This window comes from Dipodomys merriami, unplaced genomic scaffold (genome assembly GCF_024711535.1).
Source record: "Dipodomys merriami isolate MVZ:Mamm:240054 unplaced genomic scaffold, mDipMer1.0.p SCAF_6, whole genome shotgun sequence".
NCBI classification, from domain to species: Eukaryota; Metazoa; Chordata; class Mammalia; order Rodentia; family Heteromyidae; genus Dipodomys; species Dipodomys merriami.
The window spans coordinates 4,889,746-4,916,783 of NW_027206179.1; the positions used below are offsets into that span (position 1 = coordinate 4,889,746).

General features: G+C 35.8%; 1 protein-coding gene across 1 annotated transcript; it reads left to right on the forward strand.

Annotated features, from left to right (window-relative positions):
* Window positions 1–176: 176 nt before the first annotated feature.
* Window positions 177–25,642, forward strand: LOC138813691 (vomeronasal type-2 receptor 116-like). Its single transcript, XM_070002077.1, is given in 8 exon segments — window positions 177–292; window positions 11,423–11,711; window positions 19,227–19,302; window positions 20,971–21,248; window positions 21,323–21,352; window positions 22,466–22,687; window positions 23,638–23,761; window positions 24,720–25,642. Coding segments are annotated over 8 exon segments (2,058 nt in total).
* The last annotated feature ends 1,396 nt before the right edge of the window (window positions 25,643–27,038 follow it).

The following is a 27,038-nucleotide window of genomic DNA, read 5'->3' on the forward strand; positions in this document are numbered from 1 at the left end:
ACAAATATTCACATATACAAAGATATAAGAATATCTGTGAAATTGTGATCATCACTTCCAGCTAGAATTTCTGCTTGGCAGATGCTTCAGGGATGTATATTTTCACTTTAATAATTCTCTTTCTCCATCTTCCCCTCCCTGTCAGGTCCTTGGCTGACACTACCTGCTTTTCTACAATGAAGCAGCGAGCACACATGGATGGAGATGTGATGATAACTGGGATTTTCCCCATGTACACTTTGGGAATAGATCACAGTAACAGCCATGCTGTCAGGCAAGAAGACAACAAGTTGTAAGTAATTTCAGATTTTATCTCTATTACTATTTTATTCTGAGCACATTCCATGGATGAGCGAACTCCGGGTGTGCACATCAATCATCTCTGCCTCCCCTATACTGCCCTCCATCCTTATTGCTCCAGGTTAGTTTCATTATTTTGCCTTGCATCTCTTATTGACTGATTTTCTGCCTGCTGGCAGGAGAGGGCTCCATTTCCTTCCAAGTAGTTTCTCATTTTCATATCTGTAAGCTCTTTACTTTTCTCCAGCATACCTGTATCTCCTCCATTTCAGCTGTCACTGTGGAAAATGAAGTAATGTTATTATTATCAACCTGAGTCACTGGCATTGTTCTGTATTCAAAGGCTGCCACTCCATTTGCTTACTGCTAGGCCAGTAATACATACATATTTTGAGAATGTTGATAAAATTTCTTATGGCAGTTCATTCCTATAATTCCAAACACTCATAGGGCAGATATCTGAGGATGGAGGTTTGAAGCCAGCTACGCAAGAAAATCTTATGATCTTTATCTCCAATTAACTAGCCAGAAGCTGGAAATTAAGTTGTGGCTCATGTAACAGTGTTCTAGCTGTGCCAAAAGCACAACAGTGGCCAGGCACTGATTTCATGCCCTAGTACAAGCACAAACACACATACTTCTGTACACACACACTTATACAGTCACACATTCTTAATCTATACAAGCAGTTATTGTTCCAAACTATGTTTTTTGGTATTGTTTCATGTCAGTTATGCTCCAAAACCCAGGGTTACCAGACATCTCAGCGTTATGAAAGTTTCTTTGTGGGAGAATTTTATGTTCCCAAGATTGGTTCTTTCCACTTGTGCACATGCATATTCTTAAAGTTTTTGATCTGTAACTCAGAATCTCACTAATAAATGGTATACTAAAAGAAACAGAAAAGAAAAGAAAAATGATTGCACAGAACTTCAAGGAATTCTCTCAAACTATCTGATTTTTATTGCAAAATATATATTATTGTCTTTATCATTGGCATTGGTTTCTAAGTGCTGGTATGAAAACTATATCCAGAGGCAGCTGTCCAAAATTGAGAGCACAGATCTCAGGATAGGAATTACTCTCTTCTGTGCTATAGAAGATACATGGATTCATTTTATATGTCACTGATATGTTTATCTTTCTTACTTTCATGCTGGTACTGGGAACTCAGGGCCTGTGGGCTGTTCCTGAACAATTTTGTTGAAGGCTAGTCCTCTAACGTTTGAGGCACAGCTCCACTTCTGGCATCTTTTCGTAGTTAAATGGAGATAAGAGACTCACAGATATCCATGCCCAGGCTGCCTTGAAAACATGATCCTCAGCCTTATTAGTAGTTGAGAATAAAGGTGTGAAGCACTAGTGTCTGGCTTCCCTTATTCTTTATATTCCACACTATTTAACCATGTTTTGCTGAGTTACATTTTTTTAATTTTCCACAATATATTTAAGCACTTCTGTTAAGGTGCTAATATAGAGAAGTAGAGAAATATGGTTTTAGCCCATGGATGTTTCTCTGCTAAGCCTAGATACAAGGAAAGTCTGGTCTAGCTTAGTAGCATTTTTTGTATGCTATTGACTCCACATAGAATTTATTGACTAAGGTTTTCTTGTAGACAAATAGTGCACTGCAGTTAGACATCAGTAGGTGAGAGATTTGACTCATGTCTATGCCCATTGAGGTTAGCTGATGCTTGCCAATTTTGATAAAAATAGGGTGCTTGTGCCAAGTATTTGGTCCATGTTGTAGTTCCACACTTCATATCACATATTTTGATAATATTCAGTCTCATGTTTATGAACATTTCCGTATATGTCACACATCATTTTTCCTTCCCATATACCTAATTTCTTCTACTCAGTTTCACTTTTCTGAGGTAGCTAGGAATAAGCCACTAGTGATTGACTTATTTTGACTCTTGCATGAATTTTTATCTCAAAACTGACAGTATACCACTTGAGCTACACCTCCACTTGCAGCTTTTTGTTGCTTGACTGGAGCTAAAATATGGCATGGACTTTTCTCTGACAGTTTGCTTTTACTCAGGATCTTTAGCTGTCATCTTCTTCTTCAGTTAAGATTTCAGGTATAAGCCACCAGTAGAAATAGTTTTAATTTCTTAAAGATCTGCAAACTGTAATTTTTATATGCCATTACCAAAAGTGCAAGTTTTCTGTGGTTTAATGAATATTTAATGGGTGTCCTGATTGCCCAATTAATTGAATATGCTATTTCTGTCGTGATTTCTATTTCTAATTTCTTTAGATTTTTAATAGATTTTTTTAAAGATATTGTACAGAGGGGTTACAGTTATTTTAGAAAGGTAATGAGTACATTTCATCACAAGTTTCTGTTCCTTGGTTGGATTTTTTCAGGTTTTTTTTGTATTAAGATAGCACCGGCTAATTGCAGGTTCCTTTTCATAATAGTTTGTTTTGCCCTTTTTATTTCTGTGAAGGAAATAAAGAAATTCTCATTTAATATGACTAGTCTCAGAATATTTTTATTTTTTCATTTATATATTATTCTCAAGGTGATGTACATGGAGGTTTTACTTACATCAGTAATGCAATGAGTACATTTATTGCCATCTTTGTTACCCCTTTCGTCAAATTTTTCCCATTTTCACCTTTCCCGAAACCCCCCACCAAGCTATATAGATCAGTTCCAATATTATCTTGTGTACATCACTATTGCATTTGTTCTTCCTCAGCAATTTTGAATTGAATCTTCCTCAGCAATTTTGAATTGAATCAATTGTATTGAATCTTCTGTACATGGTTTTGCACTAGTATAGGTACTTTCACTATAGTGATTCTGGCATCCAGAACAATTGGAAGTGTATTTCAATATGTGGAATTTTTTGTTGCTTTACTTCAATTTTATCACCCTGTTGTTTTTGTAGTACCTCTTTTTGGCTATATTGATTGTTTCTAGTCTCCTGTATATGGCTTTTAGTCTCTAGTTCTTTTTCATTTTCATTATTTCATTCCTTCTACTAATTTTGGTTTTATTTTTCTAGCTCCTTGAGATGTCACATATGTTCTCTAGGGTAGCATCTCTATTCCTGATTTCAATGAAGGTTTTTACAATTTCATTTCATTGCTCTTTTTATATGTATAGATTCTGATATTCTTTCAAGTTCAGTAAACTTCTTGACAGATGCTTTGAAAAACTCATCATTTAATATGTATTAATCATTTAATTATATTGAATGCTTTTTATTAAATTAAATGCGAGAAACAAGTCATTTCATTTCTATGTTATGGGCATATTTTCTTACTGTGTTTTCCTTGTTAATTTCTAGCCTTACCACAGTGTGGTTTGTAGGTGTGTTCAATTTGCTTTTCATACTTTTAAAATCTGGCTGTTTTGTATTGTATCCCATCTCTCCTGGAGAATGGTCAATATGTTGATGAGAGATGGATTATTCAGACATTGGGTGAAACATTTTGTAGGTGGATATATGGCTCATCTAACCAAGGTTGAAATTTAATTTTGATACCTACCTGTTTACTTGGTCTAAATGTCTCTCTAGGAAATCTTCAGCTATTATTGTATGGAGGATTAGCTCAAAGTCTGCTTATATAGAATTAACTGCTTTGATCATGAGTTAGTATAATTTTACAATTGTTCTGTTATCTGGTAGATCTGATTGTTTCATCATTGCATTACAAACTTTGTACATTTGGTTGTTTTGATTAAAATCTGTTTGATGTGATATGATAAGGATACTTCTGCATTCTTTTCCTTTTCATTTGCATGGACTACCTTCTTCCACTCCTTTTTCTGTTTGATGTATTGTTTATTGTTATTATAAAGATGATGTACAGAGAGGTTACAGTTACATAAGTAAGATGAAGAGAACATTTCTTTTCAAACAGTATCAGCCTCTCTGTCCCTATTTTTCTCTCCCCTCCTCACACTCCAGCTCTATGGCTTATTTTCAACATAGTGTCTAATGAGTACCACTGCTGTATTTGTTCACCATTTGTTCTACCATTTCTGTGACTCCATGCCCACAAAAACCATAATAAAGATCTCTCTTGTTCCCATTTCCTGGAGTTCTTTTTTTGACAAACATTATTTTTTATGATCAGATGCACATAGGTATTACATCTGTGTGTTTCTCTCCAGAGTACATTCCCCTTGTTCTCACTGTGAGGAATGCCAAGCGACCTGTATAATTTATGACGTGAAAGGTTTTTGTTGTTGTTTTCTTTTTCTTTTTTACCCTTTTTCATTTACCTGTAGATTTATAGGACATTCTAGCTATTCGCTCAGAGAAACCATGAAACTTCTGTTTTTCTGGGTCTGGCTTACATTATTTACTTACTCTTACTGAAGGCCATTCATTGAAAGGGAATTGAATTTCTTGGAATCCACATTTCCTTTGGACTGGAGGTTTTATTCATTCAGCCATTCTAACTCTTACTGGTAGAATGTACTGCATTTCCATTCCCAGTCATTGACAGATCATGTCCCACTGTTTCCATTATGTAACTTCTACTCCAGGTTTACTGAATCTTCTTCTATGCTTCCTCGTTTTTAGAGACTTCATTGTTTCTTGAGTTCAATAGCAGTAACTTTTGGACTTTTGGATTATTTGATTTATTTGTCTGCTACAGATTTTGTGGTACTTGTGGAACTTAAAATAGATGAAAACAATCTGTTTTGGAATGATAACTACCTGTAATGATAAGGAGAAAAAAAGAAAACACACACACAAGTAGTAGAGGGCTATGATCAAATTCATAAGTGAATGTAGAGACATGTTGAAATGAAACCTTTTCATTTAAATTTAATGAAACTTTTTCATTTAATATTTTAACATGAGAAGGGGTAACAAATTAGACAACAAATATACTCACTACCTTACTTATGAAACTGTACCTCCTCTGTACATTACCTTGCAATAAAATTAAAATAAAAATTATTTTAATGCTCAGTAGAAAATGTAATCTTTACCTTACTCATGTAACTTTAACACCTCTATCAGTATCTTAACAATAAAAATATAAAACATATTTTAAGATAATATATTAAAGTCAAAGAAATGAAATGGCAACTATATTGAATTCCTCTCATAATTTGTATCTTGAATATTTAAATTTACATTGTTCTATGGAAATTATTGGATATGTTATTAATTTTTTCACTTCCTAAAAATTATGTGTAATATTTGTTTACCACATTTACCTTGTTAGAACCTTCTCCACTCACTTGTATAATCACTCTCAGCAGTAAGTTTTACATATTTCTAAAATTTTATTTTCTTTTGGTAGTAGTACAAAGTGTTGCCATTCAACAAATCAGTTTATGAGTATAGTGTTCCTTGAACCATGTAACCCTCTTTAAAATTTGCACCTTTACCTCCAATCCCACTCCCTCCTTTCCCTTTATTTTTTATTGGTCATGGTGCTTGAATAATTTTGGATTATATATTAACTTTTTGACATTAATAATGAATGTACACTTTATATATACATATACCTTGAACAGTTATTCCAAGTATTCATGTCTTGGACTGTCTCTATCTTTCTAAAAATTTTACTATTTGTGTTTTCTATAGATTCAATTATAGCTCAGTTAATTCAATTATAAATGGTTGGGTGCCACCCAGACATGTTCCAGTTCCTACTAATATATGACATCATACAATTTATGGTTCTCTGTGTCTGCTTTACTTGACTTATTGTAGTCCTCTCTAAGTCTTTCCATTTCTTTCTGAATGCTTTAATGCCATTCGTTATATTGGTTGAGAAGAATTACATTTTATATATAGACTACATTTTCCTGTTCCACTTGTGCATTGAGGGAACATCTGGGCTGCTTCCATATCTTGGCTATAGTAAATAAGGCTGCAATACACGTAATTGTGGTGGTAATATTAGTGTATCTTCATTGTATAATCCCAATGTTAGGACATACTTATCTCACGGGTATAGTCACACTTACCAGAAAACTTAATGCATTTTTAACTATGATTTTCTTCATGTAGTTGTACAACGTTGTTGCAATTCTACAAAACCATTGACCTATATAGTGCTTCTTGATCAATATCCCTCCTTTTAATATTATCACCCAGCACTTCCAACTTAACCTCATCCCACACTTTTAATTGCTTGTGAAGGGCCTGTTTATTTTATTTATTGGTTTCATAATGTATTTGTCATATATTATTTTTATTGTAGAGTTGATATGCAGAGGGGCTACAGGTACATGAGTAATGAGTACAATTCCTTTTGAATCATATCTGTTCTTTCATCAGTTTCTCCCTGTCTTTCCCTACCATTCCCATCCATCACATATCCAGTTCATTTTCTACAGTGTCTAGTGAAAATTACTGTTGTTTTAGTTCATATTTGTGCAATATTTTATGTATTCTCCCTTATTCTCTAAAATACAAACTATCAAACAAAAGGTAAAGAGAACGAAACAGCAACAATTGAAAATAAAAAATAGCTTCTGTTTCCTTTGTTTGGAGTTCATTTCATAGAATATTATTTTATATAGTCATGTTTAAATACCCATTTAGCCTTTTTCCACCACTCTTATGCATAGTCTCCCTTGCCTCCATATATTAATGTCTTGGGCCCTATATAAATTATCATGTCCTGGCATAAATATGTATAATAATGTTTATTGATTTTAGTTTGTTTACTTATAGATTTATAGGGACATTCTAGTTACCATGAATTAGGGAAACAATGCAAGCTATATTTTTTACTTTGCTTAATATAATTTTTCCAATGTTTTCATTTACTTAAGCAAGTTAAGGTATCGTTCTGACAGATAAGCATATTACCATTGTGTATGTGTGTGTGTGTGTACACAAAAATACCATGTTTTCTTGTTTATTCATCCACTGAGAGATATCAGGGATGATTCCATATCATGGCTTTGGTAAACAATGTTGCCTTAACATGTTTCTTTAGGGGAGGGGGCTTTAGAGTGGCCTGGTTTGTGATCCATCAGATAAATGCCAACAAGTGGAAATGGTGGGTAATAGGGAAGTTCTATAGTTAGTCTTTTAAGGAATGTCCATTTTGCTTTCCAGAGTGGTTGAACAAATAACATTCCCACAAAAATTGTAATTGGGTTCCCTTTGGTCCACATCTCAGCCAACTTTTGTTATTGTGTGTTTTCCTGATAATGGCTATTGTAACTAGACTAGGTAGAATCCTAATGTTATTGTGAATTTCATTTCTTCGTTTTAAATTTTATTTTATTGGAAAGATGATGCAAAGATGGGTTATAGGTACATATGTAAAGTAAAGAGTACATTTCTTTTTAAACAGTGATACCCTCTCCCTGGTTTCCACACTTTCCCTCCGTCAACTTCCCTCCTCCCCAAGTTGAAAGTTCTAATTCCAACATAATGTCTAGTGAGTATCACTGTTGCAATGATTCACTCTGTTTCTCTAATTCCCCTTCCCTTCACAAATCAGATAAGCTTATATAGAAGAAAAAGGATATAGAAATAAAAAACTGTGACCATTGGGAATAAACAACAGCAGAAACAAATGAAAGACAAATGTAATGTTTCCTGAGGTGTTGAACACACTGCTTCATGTATCTATTGACCATTATTTTCTTCCTGAAAAGTATTTCTAAGTCCTTTGGTCCTTTTACTGATTGGGTTGTTGAGTTTGGGAGTTTCCTTCTGTCTTGCTAAATTTTACCTCTAGGTATATGCTAGATATGACCTCTTTATCTGTTGCATAGCAGTGGCGCTGAAGCTCAAGTGGTAGAGTGCTCGCCTTGAGCTGAAGAGCGCAGGAACAGCGCCCAAGCCCAGAGTTCAAGCCCCACGACCGACCAAAAAAAAATTTCTGTATATCTGATGTATAGCTAGTCAAGATTTTCTACCATTCTGTGGTCTGTTCATATAACTTCCTAGCGATGTCCCTTGCTACTCAGAATCTATTCAGTTCAATACAGTCCTATTTATCCAGTTTTTCTTTGATTTTTTTTTGTGATTATATATCTTTGTTTAGAATGTTTTACTCTGTAGCTAGAAGGCTTAGGTGTTTCCCTAGCACTTCCAGTAATATTTTCACAGTGTCTGGCCTTACATTAAGCTATGTGATCCATTTAGAGTTGATTCTGGTACAATGTGATATATGTGTATAAAGCCTCTGTTTTCTGCATGTAGATAGCCAATTTTGCCAGCACTGTGTGTGTGTAAAAGGCTATCTTTCTTGAAAGCTGTCTTTTTGGGTCTCTTATCAAATATTAAGTGGCTATATGCTTGTGAGATTGTTTCTGTGTCTTCTGTTGTGTTTGATTGGGTTTCAGGCCTATTGTTTGCCAGTACCAAGATGTTTTTATTACTATGGCTTTGTAATAATGCTTCAACTTTGGTATTGATATTCCTCCAGCTCTGTTCCTCCTGCTAAGGATTTTTTTTTGCTCTTCATGATCTTTATTACTCCATATGAATATATTGATTGATTTCTCTATTTCTTAGAAGAAAGTTACAGATATTTTTATTGGTATTGCAATGAATTTGTATATTGCTCTGGGCAGAATTGCCATTTTTATGATGTTAATTTTTCCAAACCAGGAGCATGGAGTGTTTTTCCATTTCCTTAAGTCAGCATCAATGTCTTTATAAGAATTTAATTTTTTTCACAATATAGATCCTTCCTATCTTTGGTTAATTCCTAAGTATTTTATGAGGCTATTACAAATTGTGTTTCTTTCTTGATTTCAGTATTATTCTTTTCATTTTTGGAACAGATGAATGCTATGGAATTTTGTTGTTATATTTTATAACTTGTTCCTTTGCCACAGTTTGAATCAACTCAAGTAGCTTGGGGTGAGGAATTCTATATCATTCTTTAAGTACAGGATCCTATTGCTCATTAAGAGGGATTCCTTTACTTCGTCTTCCTTATTTGGACCCCATTTATGTGTTTCTTTTGCCTTATTTCTCTTCCCAGATATCTCAGCATTATGTTCAATAGGAATGGAGAGAGAAGGCATCCTTGTGTTCTGAATTTAGAGGGATGGCTTTAAATTTTCCTTTGAAGTATAATGCTGGCTAGTGGTTTGTCCAAGATAGCCTTTATTATGTTGAGGAAATTTCCATGGATTCTTAGCTTCTCTAGACATTTTTTGATGAAGTGGTGTTGAATCTTCTCAAATCATTTTTCTGAATATATTGAAAATATCATGTGCTTCTCATCTTTACTTCTGTTGCTGTGTTGAATTACATTAATTGACTTGTGTATATGAAACCAGGTTAGCAATCCTGGAATGAATCAGTTTGAACATAAGATATGAGATTTTTTTTATTACTTATTGAAATTGGTTGGCCCGAATTTTGTTGAGATGTTTTACATGAACGTCTATCGGAGAAATGGGTCTATAGTTCACTTTTATTGATGGGTTCCTATCTGGTTTGGGAATGAGTGTTATGTTGGTTTCATAGAAAAAAATTGGTAGTGAACTTTCCCTTTCTGTTTCATTGAAGAGTTTGAGAAACAAGGGATTGAGTTCCTATTTGAAAACTTAAAGACTCCTTCTATGAATCCATCTGGTCCTGGGCTTTTCCTGAATTGGAGGCTTTGTTGCCATTTCAATTGCATTCATTTTTATGATTAATTTAGGTGACCACTTAGAACACTTCCTCCAAGGAAGCAGTCCCTGGGGAGACACAAACAGATTCTGGAGCCAGTTTTGAGCTGGGCAGCATGAGTCTTATTGAGGGGCCTCTGTGTCTGGATGTGGCATTATCAGTCTACTCTTTCTGTTTTCCCCTACCCTTGTTCTGTGCTGTCTCTCTCTTCCTTTATGTTGTGTCTCAGTAGCAGCAGCAACTCCATGAGAGTCTGCAAGCTGATTTGTAAGTCTGACCTTCTTTCTATCCTGGTGTTTCTAGGGTTACTGTTTTGCTGTGTGATTTTGTCAGTATTACATGGTTCTCTGTTTAAGTTTGATGGGTGGCACTTCATGTCCTTCTGGGTCTCCCTGGGCTGCCTGAGCAGGCTAGGAGCAATGTTTGCAGCCACTCAGCAGTGGTCTGCATGCTGTCTTTTTGTATTCTGCTCTTGTGTTTCTGTTGTGAGATTTCTTATGTACTTGAATGAGTGCCTACCTCTTTAATGTTTGATCATTTGGGCTCTCATGAGGTAAAGTGGATGAAGGGAATCTAAATAGCTGTTTTGTTAGATACATATAAGGAGTTTACATGTGATTATGCTACCATCTACTTGGAAGTGTCATGTCTGCTTTGAGGTGCATAATTGAGGTATTGCTTTGAGATTTTTCTAATTTGTTGATGAATGTGTTTACAGACATGAACTGTCTTCTGAGATCTTCTTTGGTTGTGTGCCAAAGAAGTTGATATTTTAGGTATTCTTTCACAATGTATCCCAGAAAATATCAAATTTCTTTTCTTATCTCTCTCTTCAAATAACTGCTGAAGTCTCATCAATGAATTGCTTAGCTTCTATAAGTTTATTTTCTGTGACTCATTTTGCTCTACTCAACTTTGTGTTGACAGGAAGGAGTTTATACATTCACGTATATTATTCCTGTTTTTTAATGTTTCTCTTTTGTTGCCCGAAAAACTTACTCTAGTACTTCTTTCCTTTTTTCTTAATTGTGAAAATACCATATAGAGGACTTACAATTACACGGGCAAAATAATGAGTACATTTCTTATCAAGCATTGTTGCCTCCTCTTTGTTTTCCCCTTCACATCCCTTCCCATCTCCACCCCCCCAACTACCAATAACCTCCCCCCCCCCGCCTAAGTTGTAAAGTTCGTTTTTTGACATAACGGCTTGTACATCTCATTGTTGCATTGAGTCCACCTTTATCCCTATTTAAACAATTTGTTTTTTCCTTCCCCTCCACAAATTATGCCAACATCAAATACAGTGAAAGGAGGGCTTATGCCGTGGGGGAGGGACATACAAAGCAACAAAGGACTCATCTTATAAATACATTAGATATAAATTCTATATGTAAGCATAAGAGACTACATTTATGTTTCATTCTATTTTGGGTAATATTTTAACTTATTCCTAGATAAAGAAGCAAGAATTTAATATATTGAAGTGTTAAGAAATGAAATACTGCTTCAAAATTTCTTTGATCACTGTGCAGGTTTATCTTCAAGAACTATCAGTATGTTTTGGCCTTGGCTTTTGCTGTTGAGGAGATCAACAAAAACCCTGATCTTTTACATAACCTGACTCTGGGATTTGATGTCTATGATGTTCACTTCAATGCTTGGACAATGTTTAAGAATCCCTTCATTTGTCTTTTTGGGAAATATAAGATTCCAAACTATTCCTGCATGAGAGGAAGCAGTTCTATAGCAGTACTTACAGGACCCTCAGGAATAACATCTGACCAGATTGGCGCATTGCTGGGACTCTACAGATTTCCACAGGTGAGGGTAGAAGGTGTGCAAGGATATAAAAATGTCTGAATTCATGTCATTTCAGGTGTTAGAAGAGAATGAGAGAAAGAGACTGAATTCACAAATAAATAAAATTTTGTGATATCAAATTGTAATTAATGGTAATTAGAAATATAATTTTTATTGTGAAAATACTGTACAGAAGAGTTACAATTACATGGGCAAGATAACGAGTACATTTCTTATCAAGCATTGTTGCCTCCTCCTTTGTTTCTCCTTTCTATCCATTCTCATACACCCCGTGCCTCCCCTTACCCGTTCCCCCCACCACCAAATTTGTAAAGTTCGTTTTTTGACATAACGACTTGAATATCTCATTGTTGTAATGGGTCCACCTATATCCCTATTTAAACAATTTGTTTTTTCCCTTCCTCTCCACACATTATACCAACATCAAATACAATGAAAGCAGGGGTTATACCGTGGGGGAGGGACATACAAAGCAACAAAGAAATCATGTTATAAATATGTTAGAAACAATATATGAAAGAAAAAAATTTGAATACTTATCTTGGGGTTCATTTCTCTAACATCAACTTATCTGACATTTTCTGCTTGCCTGAGACATACACTGGTTATGGCAAATAAGGCAAACTATTGGACCTATGTTTCTTGGGTCCTGGTTTACTTCACTTAATAAAATTTTTTCCAAGTCTTTCCATTTCCTAACAAATGGGGCAATGTCATTCTTTCTGATGGAGGCAAAGAATTCCATTGTGTATATAAACACATTTTCTTGATCCATTCACCTACTGAGGAGGATCTGGATTGGTTCAATCTTAGCTGTGATAAATAATGCTGCCATAAATATAGTTGTGCTGGTAGTTTTAGTGTGGTCTTGCTTGTGATCATTTGGGTAAATGCCCAAAAGTGGGATTGTTGGATCATAGGGGAGCTCTATGTGGGGTCTTTTGAAGAACCTCCAGATTGCTTTCCAAAGTGGTTGAACAAGTTTATACTCCCACCAACAATGCAGTAAGGTTCCCTTCTGTCCACATCCCCTCCAGCATTTGTTGTTATTAGAGTTCTTTGTTATGGCCATTCTAAATGGGGTGAGGTAGTATCTCAATGTTGTTTTGAATTGCATTTATTTTATGGCTAGAGCGGTTGAGCATTTCTTCATGTGTCTATTGGCCATCCTTCTTTCTTCTTCAGAGCAGCTTCTCTTTAAGTCTTTAGATCACTTATTTATTGGTCAGTTGTTTCTTTGAAGATATGAGTCCCTTGTCCATTGTATGGCTAGTGAAGATCTTCTCCCAATCTGTTTGCTTTCTATTGATCTTGCTAGCTATGTCCTTTGTCATGCAGAAGCTCTGCAATTTCTTGCAATTCAATTTGTCCAACGTTTCGTTGATTTGTTGTGTTTCTGGGTCTCTATTAAGAAAATTCCATATGAATTTTTGGATTGCCTCTTCTATTCCTTGAAGAATGAGGTTGAAATTTTGATAGGTATCGCATTGAATTTGTAGATAGCGTTGGGAAGTATTGCCATTTTCCCGATGTTGATCTTTTCAATCCAATAGTATGGGAGTTTTTGCCACTTTCTAAGTTCTCTTTTTCAAGTTTTTAAAGTTTTTGTCATAGAGGTCCTTCACTTCTTTGGTTAAGTTAATTCCTAGGTATTTTATTTTTTGTGGGGCTATTACTAATGGAGTTGCTTTCCTAATCTCAGCCGCATTTTCTCATTGTTGGCATACAGAAAATCTATTGATTTTTGAGGTTTAATTTTGTACCCTGTACTTTGCCAAAGTTTTGAATCAGCTTGAGTAATTTGGGAGTGGAGTTCATGGGATTCTTTAAATACAAGATCATGTCATCTGCAAAGAGTGAGAGTTTATGTCTTCTTTCCTTATTTGGATCCTCATTATGTTTGCATCTTGTCTTATTGCTGTAGTTAGACATTCTAATACTAGATCAAAAAGCAGTTGAGAGAGTGCACATCCTTGTCTCATTCCTGAGTTTAGTGGAAATGACTTTAGTTTTTCACCACTGAGTATAATGCTGGCTATAGGTTTGTCATATACAGCCTTTATTTTATTTGGGATTGTTCCATGGATTCCTAATTTTTCCAAAGCCTTCATCATAAAGGGGTGTTTGATCTTGTCAAATACTTTTTCTGAATCTATTGAGATAACCATGTTGTTCTTATCTTTGCTCTTCTTGATTGATGAATTATTTTAATTGATTTGCGAATATTGAACCAACTTTACATCCCTGAAATGAATCCTGTTTGATCATGCTGTATGATTTTTTGGATGAATTTTTAAGTCGATTGGCCAAAGTTTTGTTGAGAAATTTTGAATCAGTGTTCATCAAAGAAATGAGTCTATAGTTCTCTTTCTTTAATAAGCCCTGCCTTGTTTTTTGATAAGTGTTATTATGCCTTCATCGAATGAGTTCGGTAGTGAACATTCTTTTTCAACTTCATTGAAGAGTTGAAGTATTGGTCTGAGCTCTGCTTTGAAGCCCTTGTAGAATTCTGCTATAAAACTAGCTGGTCCTGGGTTTTTCTTAGATGGGAGGTCTCTTATTGCTGTTTCTCTTTCAATGCTTGATATGAGCCTGTTAAGATAGTTTAACTCATCTTGGTTTAGTTTCGGCATGTCAATATTTGCTTGGAAAAGGTTCATTCTGCCAAGTTCTCAAACTTATTAGCATAAAGTCCCTTATAATGTTCTGAATCTTCGTTGTTTCTGTGTTGATGTTTCCATTCTCATCTCTGAGTTTATTTATTTGGGTGTGTTCTCTTCATTTTCTGATAAGATTTGTAAGGGTCTGTCAATTTTTTTTAATTGTTTCAATAAATCAACTCTTTGTTTTGTTGATACTTTCTATGTTTTTTTTGATTCTAATTCATTAAATTCTGATTTAATTCTAATTATTTCTTTCCGTCTACTAGATTGGGGTTTATCTTGCTGCTCTTTTATAAGGAGGCTGAGATATCTCATTAAATTGTTGGTTTCAGATCTCTCCAATTTGTTTATGTAGGAACACAGAGGTATAAACTTGCCTCTGAGTACTGCCTTTGCTGTGTCCCAGAAGAGTTGATAATTTGTGTGTTCATTTTTGTTTAATATCATGAACATTTGAATTTCCTTTCTAATCTCTTCCATGACCCACTGGTGGTTCAACAGTGTGTTGTGCAGCCTCCATATGTTACAGGAATTTTTGGTAACTTTTGGTGTTGAGTTCTAATTTTATTCTCTTGTGGTCTGAGAGAATGCAAGGTATAACTTCAGTGTTTCTTAATTTGGACAGGTTTGTTGTGTTACCTAAAATGTGGTCTATTTTGGAAAATGTTCCATGTGCTGCTGAGAAAATCGTGTATTCTGATGCTTCTGGGTGAAATAATCAGTAGATGTCTGTTAAATCTAGTTAATCCATACAGTTGTTTAGATCTGAGTTTTCTCTGTTGAGTTTTTGCCGACTTGATCTATTTAGTGGGAAAAGTGGTGTGTTAACATCCCCAACAATTAATGTCTTTGTATCTACGTGAGATTTAAGAGAAAGTAGTGTTGCTTGGATAAATTTGGATGCTCCTTTGTTTGGCAAATAGAGATTTAGAATTGTCATATCCTCCTGAAGGATAGATCACTTAATTAGTATGTAGTGACCTTATTTATCTCTTCTCAATAATTTTAATTTGAATTCTATTTTTATCTGATATTAGGATTGCAACTCCTGTCTGTTTATGGGTGCCATTTTTGTGGTAAATTTTGCTCCAGCCTTTCACATTGAAAATGTGTTTGTTTTTTTGGGGCAGGATGTGTCTCTGGAAGGCAGCAGATAGAAGGATCTTGCTTTTTAATCCAACTAGACAGTCAATGTCACTTAATTGGAGAGTTAAGTCTGTTAATGTAGAGAGATAGGACTGAAAGGTATTTGGGAGTTCCTGCCATGTTATCCACCTTCGTGGGGGCTGCAAAAACGGGGTTCTTCCTATGGTTCTTGGATTCTCAGTTTGGGTGTGGTTTCCTGGCCTTCATTGTGGTCTTATTGCTTTTCTATGTGTAGGACATCTTTAAGAAACTTTTGTAGTGCTGGATTGGTGGAGATATATTATTTCCGTTTTTCTTTTCTTTTTTTTTTCCTTTTTCTTTTTCTTTTTTTTTTTTTTTTTTTTTTTTTTTTGGTCATGGGGCTTGAACTCTGGGCCTGGGCACTGTCCCTCAGCTCTTCAGCTCAAGGCGAGCACTCTACCACTTGAGCTACAGAGCCACTTCTGGTTTTCTGGTGGTTTATTGGAGATACGAGTCTCACGGTCTCTCCTTCCCGGGCTGGCTTTGAACTGTGATCCTCAGATCTCAGCCTCCTGAGTAGCTAGGATTACAAGCGTGAGCCACCAGCACCTGGCCTGTTTTTCTTTTCTATGGAAGGCTTTTATTTGACTGTCAGTTATGAAGGAGAGTTTAGCTGGGTACAGTATTCTTGGTTGATAGTTGTTTGTCTTTAGGGCACGGCATACATCATTCCAGGCTCTTCTTGCTTTAATTGTCTCTGTTGAGAAATCTGAGGTGATTCTAATTGGTTTCCCTTTATAGGTGATTGATCTTTTCTCCTTGACAGCTTTAAGGATCTTTTCCTTGGTCTGAATTGATCCTGTGTGGATTATAATGTGATGGTGGGATGTCCTGTTCTGGATTTGTCTATCTGGGGTTTTGAAAGCTTCTTGTATCTGAATAGGACTATCTTTTTGCATGTTTGGGAAGTTTTCCATTAGCACTCTGCTAAACAAATTTCCTAGACCATTCACTTGTGTCTCTAAGCGCTCCTCTACATCCAGTATCCTCAGATTAGGCCTTCTGATGGTGTCTTCCAAATGATGAAGAGATCTATAATATTTCTTGGATTCGTCTTGGATGGTTGTATGTTCTTTCTCTATAATATCTAGGCTGACTTCAATCCCCGAGACTCAATCTTCTGCATGGTCTAACCTACTGTCAAGACTTTCTACTTTATTTTTTCCTTCTAATTAGTCAGCTTTGATGGCTTCAAATTCTTTGTTGGAGATTTGATTTAGATCTTGATGAACTTCTTTACTTCCTTAATTGGTGTTCAGTGTTTATTCTCAAATCACTTAGTTGATTGGTCATGGTTTCCTTGGATTCCCAGTCCTTCTGTCAGGCACCATTCAGCATTCCCTTTGTGGTATTCCTGACTTCTTTCATCTCTCTGTTTATGGATTCCATGAATGCTTCTATTGATCTTTGTGTATTATCATCCTACTCTCTCAATTCCTGTCTTACTCTTTGATTAGCTTCCTCATGTTTACACAATTCCAGTAGATCTCAATGAGTGTTCTCAGCCTGCTCAAGCTATTCCTGACTTTGTCTTTGTTCTCAACCTGCTCAAGCAATTCCTGTCTATCCCTTTGACTGATCTCAGCCTGCTTTAGAAATGCCTTTATATCTCTTTGAGGGTTCTTAATCTGCTCATGCAATTCCTGTATCAGTCTTTGAGTAGCTTCCTCAAGCTCATGAGATTCCTGCATTCATCTTTGGTTTGCTTCCTCTCTCTCCCTATCATGCTCACACTGAGTCCTTTGCAGGTTTTGACTCCTTTCATTTACCATTTTTATCTGTAGTGTTTGTAGAGCTTTTGGTGCACTCTCCTCTAGATTATTCATGATCTGTTCTGTCCCCTGATTATCATGAGTGATAGTTGAAATACCCGAACTTGACATTTTTCTTGTGTTTTTCTGGCTTGTTCTACCCATTTGGGATGAAAGTAATATCAGTTTTGTGCTAGAACACTATTTTAAGGCAAGCATCAACCACAGTCCTGTAGTTGCACAGTCAAAAGTCTGAAGATACAGTCTAGATCAATAGATACTATCTATTCAAGAATAACTTCTATGTCTTAATGGCTTAAGAACAGCAAAGAAGAATTTGGTAAACCGGAAATAATTAGGTTTAGGGAGAAGTGTGGGGGGAAATAGGATTAGAAGGATGTGGAAATGTAAAGGGAAAGTAAAATTAACCAAGTCCTAATCTCAAAGAGGTAAATGGATTGGGAGAATGATAACAGAGAGAGAAAAAAATAAGAAAAAGAAAAAAAGAGACAAGAAAAAAAGGAAAAACAAAAATTTTAAATTAAAAAGTGAAACACTTAAAAATTTAAAGAAATAATATTGAGGGAAGAACAGCCATGGAGAGGTGGGGAGGGATAGGAAGGAGACATGAAAAACTAAAAAATAAAAATATTTAAAATATTATATGGGTATAAAGATTTAATACTTATATTAAGGAATTTAAGTCTAAGAGGTTTTGAATTGAGTATTAATTTCTGGATTAAGTATGTACACAATGGGTGATAAGGTCTAATTATCGACTATGGGTATATATCTGAGAATGAACGGAACAGGAATTAAGTCTCCCAAAATGATGGGTATATATCTGAGGATGAATGGAACAGGAATTAAGTCTCCGACAAAAGAAAAAAAGAAGAAAAAGTGAAGAGAACGAGAAAGAAAGAAAGAAAAAAGCATCAAAATATCAGTTGAGGTAAAAGAAAAGCACACACACATATACACCTAAAAGAAAATTATATGAAGAAAAATAATAATAGAAAATAATGTTTTTCAAATTAAAAATTTAAAAAATTAAAAAAAATAAAAAGGTACAAAAAAGGAGTTCTTTGATATTTGGGTGGGGGGGCCGGGATAGATCCTGTATCTCCCTTGTGTCTGTAACCAGTCTCTTGGTGGAGTCTCTGGTCTGCTTGTGGTGTTTGGTTTTCCTGTGGCTTGATTGGTTTTTAAGTCAGTTTGTTTGGGCAGGAAGGAAAATGCTCTGCTTTACCCAGAATTTTGTGATCCTCCTCCCTGGCTAGTTCAGTGGGAGGGAGATCTGCTTTGAGTATCACAAAAGAGGGAGATGGCTGTTTCCTCTAGTTTGGAGATGCTGTGATGAGGCTAGGTTCTGGGTAGAGTTGAGGCCATTCTGCAAACTGTAGCTTTTCCCTGAGGGGCTAGCTCCAGAGACACTCACAGAGCTCAGATTGGATCCAGTCTCAGCATTTATGTTTACTGAATGTTAATTGATTGTCTAGGCTGCTGTAGGGAGGGGCAGCCTCTGGCTCTGTTTACCCAGTGAAGAAAGCCACTTCTCCCGCGCAGAGCTTTCTCTGCCTGGGCTGGGTAACTTTTCCCTGGATTGAGCTGAGCCTGGCAGTTCAGGTTAGTTTCCTGTGACCTGCTAAATGACTCTTCTTTTCTTCCAAGGCCTGAGTTGGAGCTAGCTGCTCAGCCAGACCTTTGTCAGTATCAAAGAAGGAAACCCTCGGTAGTGGGGGAAGGAGTGGTGGCTTCCATCCTCTGCTCTATGAGAAGGTGTGATGATGTCAGGGTTCTACTCATGCCGGAGTCTTGGTTCCAGGGTCATTTCTGGTCTGTTATCTGCAGGATGAAGACATCTGCTCTTTGTCAGTTCCTGCTGGTGTTGAGTAGAATCTGCTTGCTTGCTGTATCTGGCACCTTTGTTCCAGACTCTCTGTGTTGTAGGTATGGCATCTATGGTCACTGCCACTGCCACCACCACCACAGCTGCAGCCACGGCTGCTGGTAAATGTTCAGATCTCTCTTCTTGCCTGGATTTTCCTTCTCTGGCCAAACTCTCTGTACTGTGATGGCACACTTGGTGAAATTTTCTGGCCTAGGATTGTTCACTGGAACACTAAACCTGATTTCTATGTGAGAGCTTGTTTAGCCTCCAGCTTCTCCGCCATCTTCACTGGGCAATACAGAAATATAATTTTAAATATTTTTAAAAAGAGGTGAAAGATTTGAGCAAATAATTGTATAATTTATTGTTTCAATCTTTATAAATAATTTTCTTTAATAAATCAGGAAATGGAAGAGGACTTTGCTGTGTGAAGTTATGTTGAACAGGTTACTGATGGCACAAAAAAGTAATCCTAGCTAATCAGATAACTTGTGTCTCCAATTAACCTTTAAGGAGCACAAGGTGAATGTGTGACTACATTGGTATAGAACCAGTCTTGAAAATGGCCAAGGAAGTGCAAGAGTGTATGTGTGTGTGCCCCTGTTCTGGCATTCATATGTAAACACACATTCACATATAACCACACACACACATACACACAGAGAGAAAATAATATTTAGAATGAAATAAATCAGTCTCAGAATGAGAAAGTATAGACATATCCTCACAAATGTGAGAGTTACATCAAAATATGTATATGTTATATGAAATAAATGTGGAATAGTCACATAGCAACTGCACACAAACATATTATATATATATATATATATATATATGTAAATATTTAATCAATCAGACTAATGTAGGATATATGTAGAGGTGGAACTCCATGGTGTAAATTTTCTGATGTACTGACAGTGTAAAAAATGAACACCAGAAAAGGTGAAGCATATCTTATCTGAGTGGGGTATGTTTTAAGGGAAAAATACAGAAGAATAGGAAGAGGATTGGTGGAGGAATACAACATAATATTCAATGGGCATGTATCAAAATGGAATTAAGAAAGTTGGGGAGTATGCGGGGTTACAAATGGGAATTGTTGATAGGAAATAGTGACAAAAACAAAAAAACATTTTACAAATATACAATTATTCAAAAAATTATTTTTTCAAAAACTAAACAAAACCTACCTTCCATCTACTTCAATTAGTTCTTAACAGACTTCAAGACTGAGATTGTGATGCATGGCAATCTTCTCATTCATAGAACATCCAATTTTCGTTCCCTTTAGTTTACCTTTGGGCCTTTTGATCATGCCCTGAGTGACCATAATAAGTTTCCTGCTCTCTATCAGATGGCCCCAAAAGACTCATCAATAGCCACTGCTATGGTCTCCTTACTGCTTCACTTCAGCTGGAGCTGGGTGGGACTACTGACTACACAAGATGATAATGGGGCAAGGATTCTTGCTGAATTGAAAGTAGAGATGGCCAAGAACAGAGTTTGTGTAGCCTATGAGCTAGTGATCTCCACCCAAGATATATATAACCACATAGAAGTTAATCATTATATTAATCTATCTTCAGCAAGTGTCTTCATTATATATGGTGATAATAATTCACTGATGATTTTTATGGTATTTATTGAACAAATTATTATACATGGGAAAGTTTGTATCATGAACTCTCAATGGGATTTCACCCTGAAAAGGAGATATTTCATGTTAGGATCATTGCATGTACCTCTTATTTTTACACACCATCATGTAGATGTTTCTGGATTCAAAGATTTTGTCAAGACAGCTAAGCCTTCTAAATACCCAGAAGACATTTTTCTTGCGAGGCTGTGGTTTCTCTCTTTTAATTGCTCTGATTCTGTGTCTGACTGTGTAACATGGGACAAGTGTGCTCATGATGCCTCTTTGGATTGGTTACCTGGGCATATTTTTGACATGACTATGTCTGTAGACAGTTACAATATATACAATGCTGTGTATGCTGTGGCCCAGGCTCTCCATGAGATACTTCTTCAACAAACACAAGTTCAAACAATGGGAAATAGAAAAGAAGAACTGCCTTCCTCTACTCAGGTAAGTTCTTCTATGTTGCAGTACACAAAACATTAGCAAAGTCACTTGCTAGAGGTATTTCTTACTGTATGAAATTAAATATTTCTGTATGTGTACATGTGGGTTTTTGTTTATATATATGGTGTGTGTATATATACACACAGATATATATACACACACCATATATATATATACACACACATACACACACCATCTATATTTATATCTCTATGTCATATATCACTTGCTTGCTAATATAAATGGTTATATATTTCAGTATTTGAAGTAATTGTTTCAACTCTTAAGCTTTTTCCTTTTTCCTTTCTATTATGAAAATCTATTGGAAGTGCAAATTTGAACAACTGTATAATGACATTTACAACATTAAATATTTCAGTTGTTTTTCCAAACCCCATGAATTCTTTATGTTTCAATATCTTTGATGTATTCTAGACATGTGGGGATATGGGGGATATGCTCTGAAGAAAACAACAGGGCAGTAACAAGGATAAAATATATTCCATCCTTCTAAAATTAATTTTGGCCAGTGCAGGGGATTGAACATATTTCCTAGGTATATCCCTGAGTCTGTCTTCAAGGCTAGCACACAAACACTTCAGGACAGCAAACTTCCGACTTTTTCTGAGAAGTTTATTGGATACAACTGTTTCACTGAACTTTCTGCCCCAGCCTGCTTCAAAGCATGATCCTCTGATCTGAGCCTCCTGATCATCTGGTATTACATTCTTGAGCCACTAGCACCCTGTTTATGAACTCAGTAGTTACGAATAATATCAACATGTTCATAGCTCGTGTTTTAAAATCTGTGAATTCAGCTATTCCCTATGAGTTTCTTCAGTCATAGCAGAGGATAACTTGCTGAAAACAATTATCCATGTTTTTCATGAGTGATCGGGTTTCATTCAACTTTGGGTATTAAATATTTAGCAAGCACAAACTATAGAAATACACAAAGGAGTGGTTGTGGATTTTTCTGAAAATCCTCCTCTTTTCCTGCGTGATCAGGAAAGATTACTTTTTCACAGACGATTTTGATTCCTCCATAGATTTTCTTCTGTGATTTTTCCCTAGTTGCCTCTATTATTCTTGAATTCAGAATCAAAGATTAAAGGCAATCAGGAGCTTTTAATATTTTGCTTTCTTCCTTAACTCTGGAACACATGACCATAAGATATGTCTCCTTTTAACTGCACACTTTTCTGAAGAACAACCAGTTTTACAATCCTATTGGAAATCAAGTAATTTGGGACAAGCAAAGGAAATTGGAGCCAGAGTATGACATTCTGAATATTTGGAATTTTCCAGAGGGTCTTGAACTTGAGGTGAAAGTAGGAAAGTTTTCTCCATATGCTCGACATGGCAATCAACTCTCTTTATCTGAAGATATGGTACAGTGGTCCATTGAAACTACAGAGGTGAGTTGGATCTGATCCTAATAATTTTGCAAGCAAAAATCAGCAAAAGTCACCCTTTTAGTTTGTACCTGGCTGAGTACCAGCTAGGGTCTCCTATAATCCTAGAGGCTAATACCTTGAGATTGGAAGATCATAGATTAAAGTCAGCTCACATAGGAAACTTTGTGATTCATAGTGCCAATGAACTTCCAAAAATTTGGAGGTACAGCTGGGATTATGGTAGTGGAGTGCTATCCTTGAGACAAAATAGCTGAAGTCCAGTGCTCAAGACTTGATTTCAAGCCCTAGGATCAGAACCAAAAGAGCTCAAAGGGTTTCTACATGTTAATTTGGAATATTTTCATAAGATGTAAAATATATTTTTCTCAGTTGGAATCTAAAACTGCAATGAAGTATCTCTGGAATTAATTTATGGGACTGAAAAGTTTCTTTTGCTCCCTTCTGTGGAGATTCGTCCATTGTTAGTTGGCCTGCTACTTAACCATCTTTGGTTAGAGGAATCATTAAAGGCAACTGTGAGAAGAGTTTTACCTAATGAACACTAGAAAACAAAGAAAAAACTATTATGACCTTAGAGCTCACATAATGCTATAAAGTGGAGGTCTTCTCCTTGCTCTTTCTTTCTAAGGTCACAGGTGAGTAGGAGAAAGCATATTGTGCCAGGAATTCAAGGAAATCCCATAGGGCTGTACACTACAAATTACTTTCTCACCACTACTTTCCACTTTTTAAAAATCTCATAACTTACAGTAATTCAACAGGCTAGAAATCTAGATTGAAACACATAGCCTTTGCGAATCATGGAGTATAACATCTATAACATAGTTCAATAAATCAACTGCACTTACCTGTTTAAACATTATACTTAGATATTCCATTATAAAATTATGGATTGTTGTAGAGTTTGGTATGTGTCTTAAGAGTTACTGACACACCTTGCCTTTCCTCAGACCCCTCACTCTGTCTGCAGTGAGAGTTGTGGTCCTGGATTCCGAAAATCTCTTCAGGAGGGAAAGGCTGCCTGCTGCTTTGATTGTATACCTTGTTCAGAAAATGAGATTGCTAATGGGACAGGTGAGTCATTCTTAAAAAGAAATCCTTTATCTCTCCCTAGTTATCTTCAATCAAAACAAGTCAATGAAAAAACTGTATATTAGGATCACATAACTCATTCTCCTTCTCTCTGTTAATAACTAAATTCTGAGAAGTGGTAGTATCGCTAATGGCAATGTGACAGAACATGGTTTTGCATTACGTATTTAGAAAGATATTCCAGTATATTGCAGGGAAAGTTACTCCAGGAATCCTTCATATCACTAATCATTAGGACAAGTCTAAACTCTACCATATAATTAAACATAAGTGGAATAAGGAGAGTATTAATCTTAAAACTTACATTTTACTCCCACAGAAAACTTGGATCTTGTTTATCTTTATTTGTCAGTGCTGAGAACTCTTCATGCCACAGGGCAAGGACTCAGTAAGCTAGAATCAGAAATAGGAATAACTATAGAGGGTCAAAGAGTGATGAGTTTGTTCCTACAACTAGAAACAGTTTATGAAATAGGAATGACCATAGAGGGTCAACGAGTGATGAATTGGTTCCTACAACTTCAAAAGTGAATATTCAAGACAAGAATAATGAGAGGAAATCAAGGATAATATACTAAAGGGTAAAAATTAATGTCTTACAGAAACATATAAGGCAATGTATATTTAAACTTTTAATATAATTGCACGACACAATTAGCATCACAGAAAGCATAAACAGTTTTTATAAGATATAACAATAACCCACCTATTACTTTATCAATATGTGTGATAGTCATAGATAAAAAACTATTGAATAAAAAAGCCTGAATAAAGAAGAAGGAAAAATGGGAAGTGGTTATAGCTTGCGAAAAAATATAAAAACATTTTTATGATAGTAAATGATGACATTTAAGAATTTCTCCTAAAAGAAAAATTTCCTAAATTCTTTGAAACAAACGGTTAATAAAAAAAACTAATGGTTGTGTACATTTCTCACCAGATATGGAGCAATGTGTGAAATGTCTAGATCATCAGTATGCCAACACACAGAGGACAGAGTGCTCCTTGAGAGTTGCAAGTTTCCTGGCTTTTGGAGATCCCTTGGGCATGGTTCTGGCCTGCATGTCTCTCTGCTTCTCTTTGCTAACTGCTGCTGTTCTTTGGATGTTTGTGTAACACCAAGACACTGCCATTGTCAAGGCAAATAACCGGGCTCTCAGTTACATCTTGCTCATCTCCCTCATCTTCTGTTTCCTCTGTTCTTTGCTCTTTCTTGGTCGACCCAAAACAGCCACCTGTATCCTGCAGCAGATCACATTTGGAGTTGTGTTCACTGTGGCTGTTTCCACAGTGTTGGCCAAAACAGTGACTGTGGTTCTGGCCTTCAAGGCCACTTCCCCAGGAAGAAGGATGAGGTGGCTGCTGGTATCAGGGGCTCCTAACTTCATCATCCTCATCTGCACACTCATCCAGGTGAACTTCTGTGGACTCTGGCTGGTAACCTCTCCTCCCTTTGTGGACACAGATGCACACTCTGAACATGGCCAAATCATCATCCTGTGCAACAAAGGCTCCCTCACTTCCTTCTACTGTGTCCTGGGATACCTGGGCTTTCTGGCCCTGGCCAGCTTCAGCGTGGCTTTTCTGGCCAGGAACCTGCCTGACACCTTCAATGAAGCCAAGTTCCTGACCTTCAGCATGCTGGTGTTCTGCAGTGTGTGGCTCACCTTTCTACCTGTCTACCACAGTACCAAGGGGAATGTCATGGTGGCTGTGGAGGTCTTCTCCATCTTGGCCTCTGGTGCAGGGCTCCTAGGTTGCATTTTTGCCCCAAAGTGTTATATCCTTTTATTAATGCCAAATAGATATTCTCTGCATGGCTTCAGGGATAAAAGACATAGTAGGAGAAATAAGCATACTTAAGATTAAGTACCTAGGTTTGATTAGTACAAAGAAGGTGTGATCTAAATCTCTAGTATGGTAATTATCTATTCTTGTCATAGTTTATATTATAGAATTTTTACTTCAAGAGTAAGACTTTACTGTATATTTCCTGTCACAAGTGATGGTTATCACAATTTATACTGGAGTTTTGCTTCTATATCTTGGTTCTATCAATTTAATCTGCACTTAATTATATTATCTCCTCTTCCTAAACTGTTTTCTCTATTGTATATTATATATGTATATTTTAATTGTAAAGGTTCTGTAGAGAGTGTTTATAATTTCATGAGTAATATAATGAGTACATTTCCTATTGAGCATCTTTAACACCTCCTTTGTTTTCCCCTACCATCCTTTCAGTCCCATGTCCCTACCTCTTTCTTTCCTGCCCTCCCATTCCATGTTGTAAATTTCATTTTCAACATAGTGTCTTGTACATCTCATTGGTACAATGGGTCAACTTATGTCCTTGTTTCAGCATTTTATTGTTTCCTTTCCCTTCCCCAAGTTAGAAAAATGTGTATGCAAGATGCAGTGAACTCCAATCAATTACACTGAAAACGGGTTATACCTTGGGGAAAGAACATACAAAAGAAACAAAAAAAAATCACGGAGAATTTTATAAATTCCAATGAAAAAGATTTTTTAAAAACCCTTTTGTCCTTATCTTGGGGATTATTTCACTTAGCATCTTCTTATATGATCACATGTAGATAGCTTTTCTGCTAATCTGGTAAGATTATCTTTGTCTTTCTCAATAAGTCCTCTACATCATTATGTTTATTAACTTCTTGTCTTCCCAACACCATGTTGCAGAGTCCTCAAATGCAGCTCATTACTATTTTCCTCTTCACAAATTTACATTTTTATATCTAGGTTTTTTTTGTTCAATATTTGTATATTTCTACTCACATGTTGACCTTTTGAAATTATCCTGAGTCTCTTTCGAGTCTCTTTCTCTCTGTCCTGATCTCTCTTTCTTTGTCTTTCTTTTCCCTCTCACACTGCTTCCCTCATATAACTTGGGAATGACTTGTATATGTTACAAAAATGCACTTTGATTTAAGTTTACAAAGAAAAAGATTTTTTTTCAATTTTCTCCTAAGTTTGAAGTCTTATGCACAATGGTAAGACCTTTCTTGCCTGGATATACTATTCATTTTATGGATGATAATATCTCTTCATTAATTTGACACAAAGAATTTTGAATATTATATATATAAGGTTATTTCTTGTAATATCATTACTTCTTACAATATGTTAAAACAAGAAATTTTTTCCCACTTTTCAAAATATTGATAAGGCAAGCTTTACTTATTTTTTTAAATAGGTTGATTTAGTGGGCCCTATACTATGTTTACATAATTACATTTTA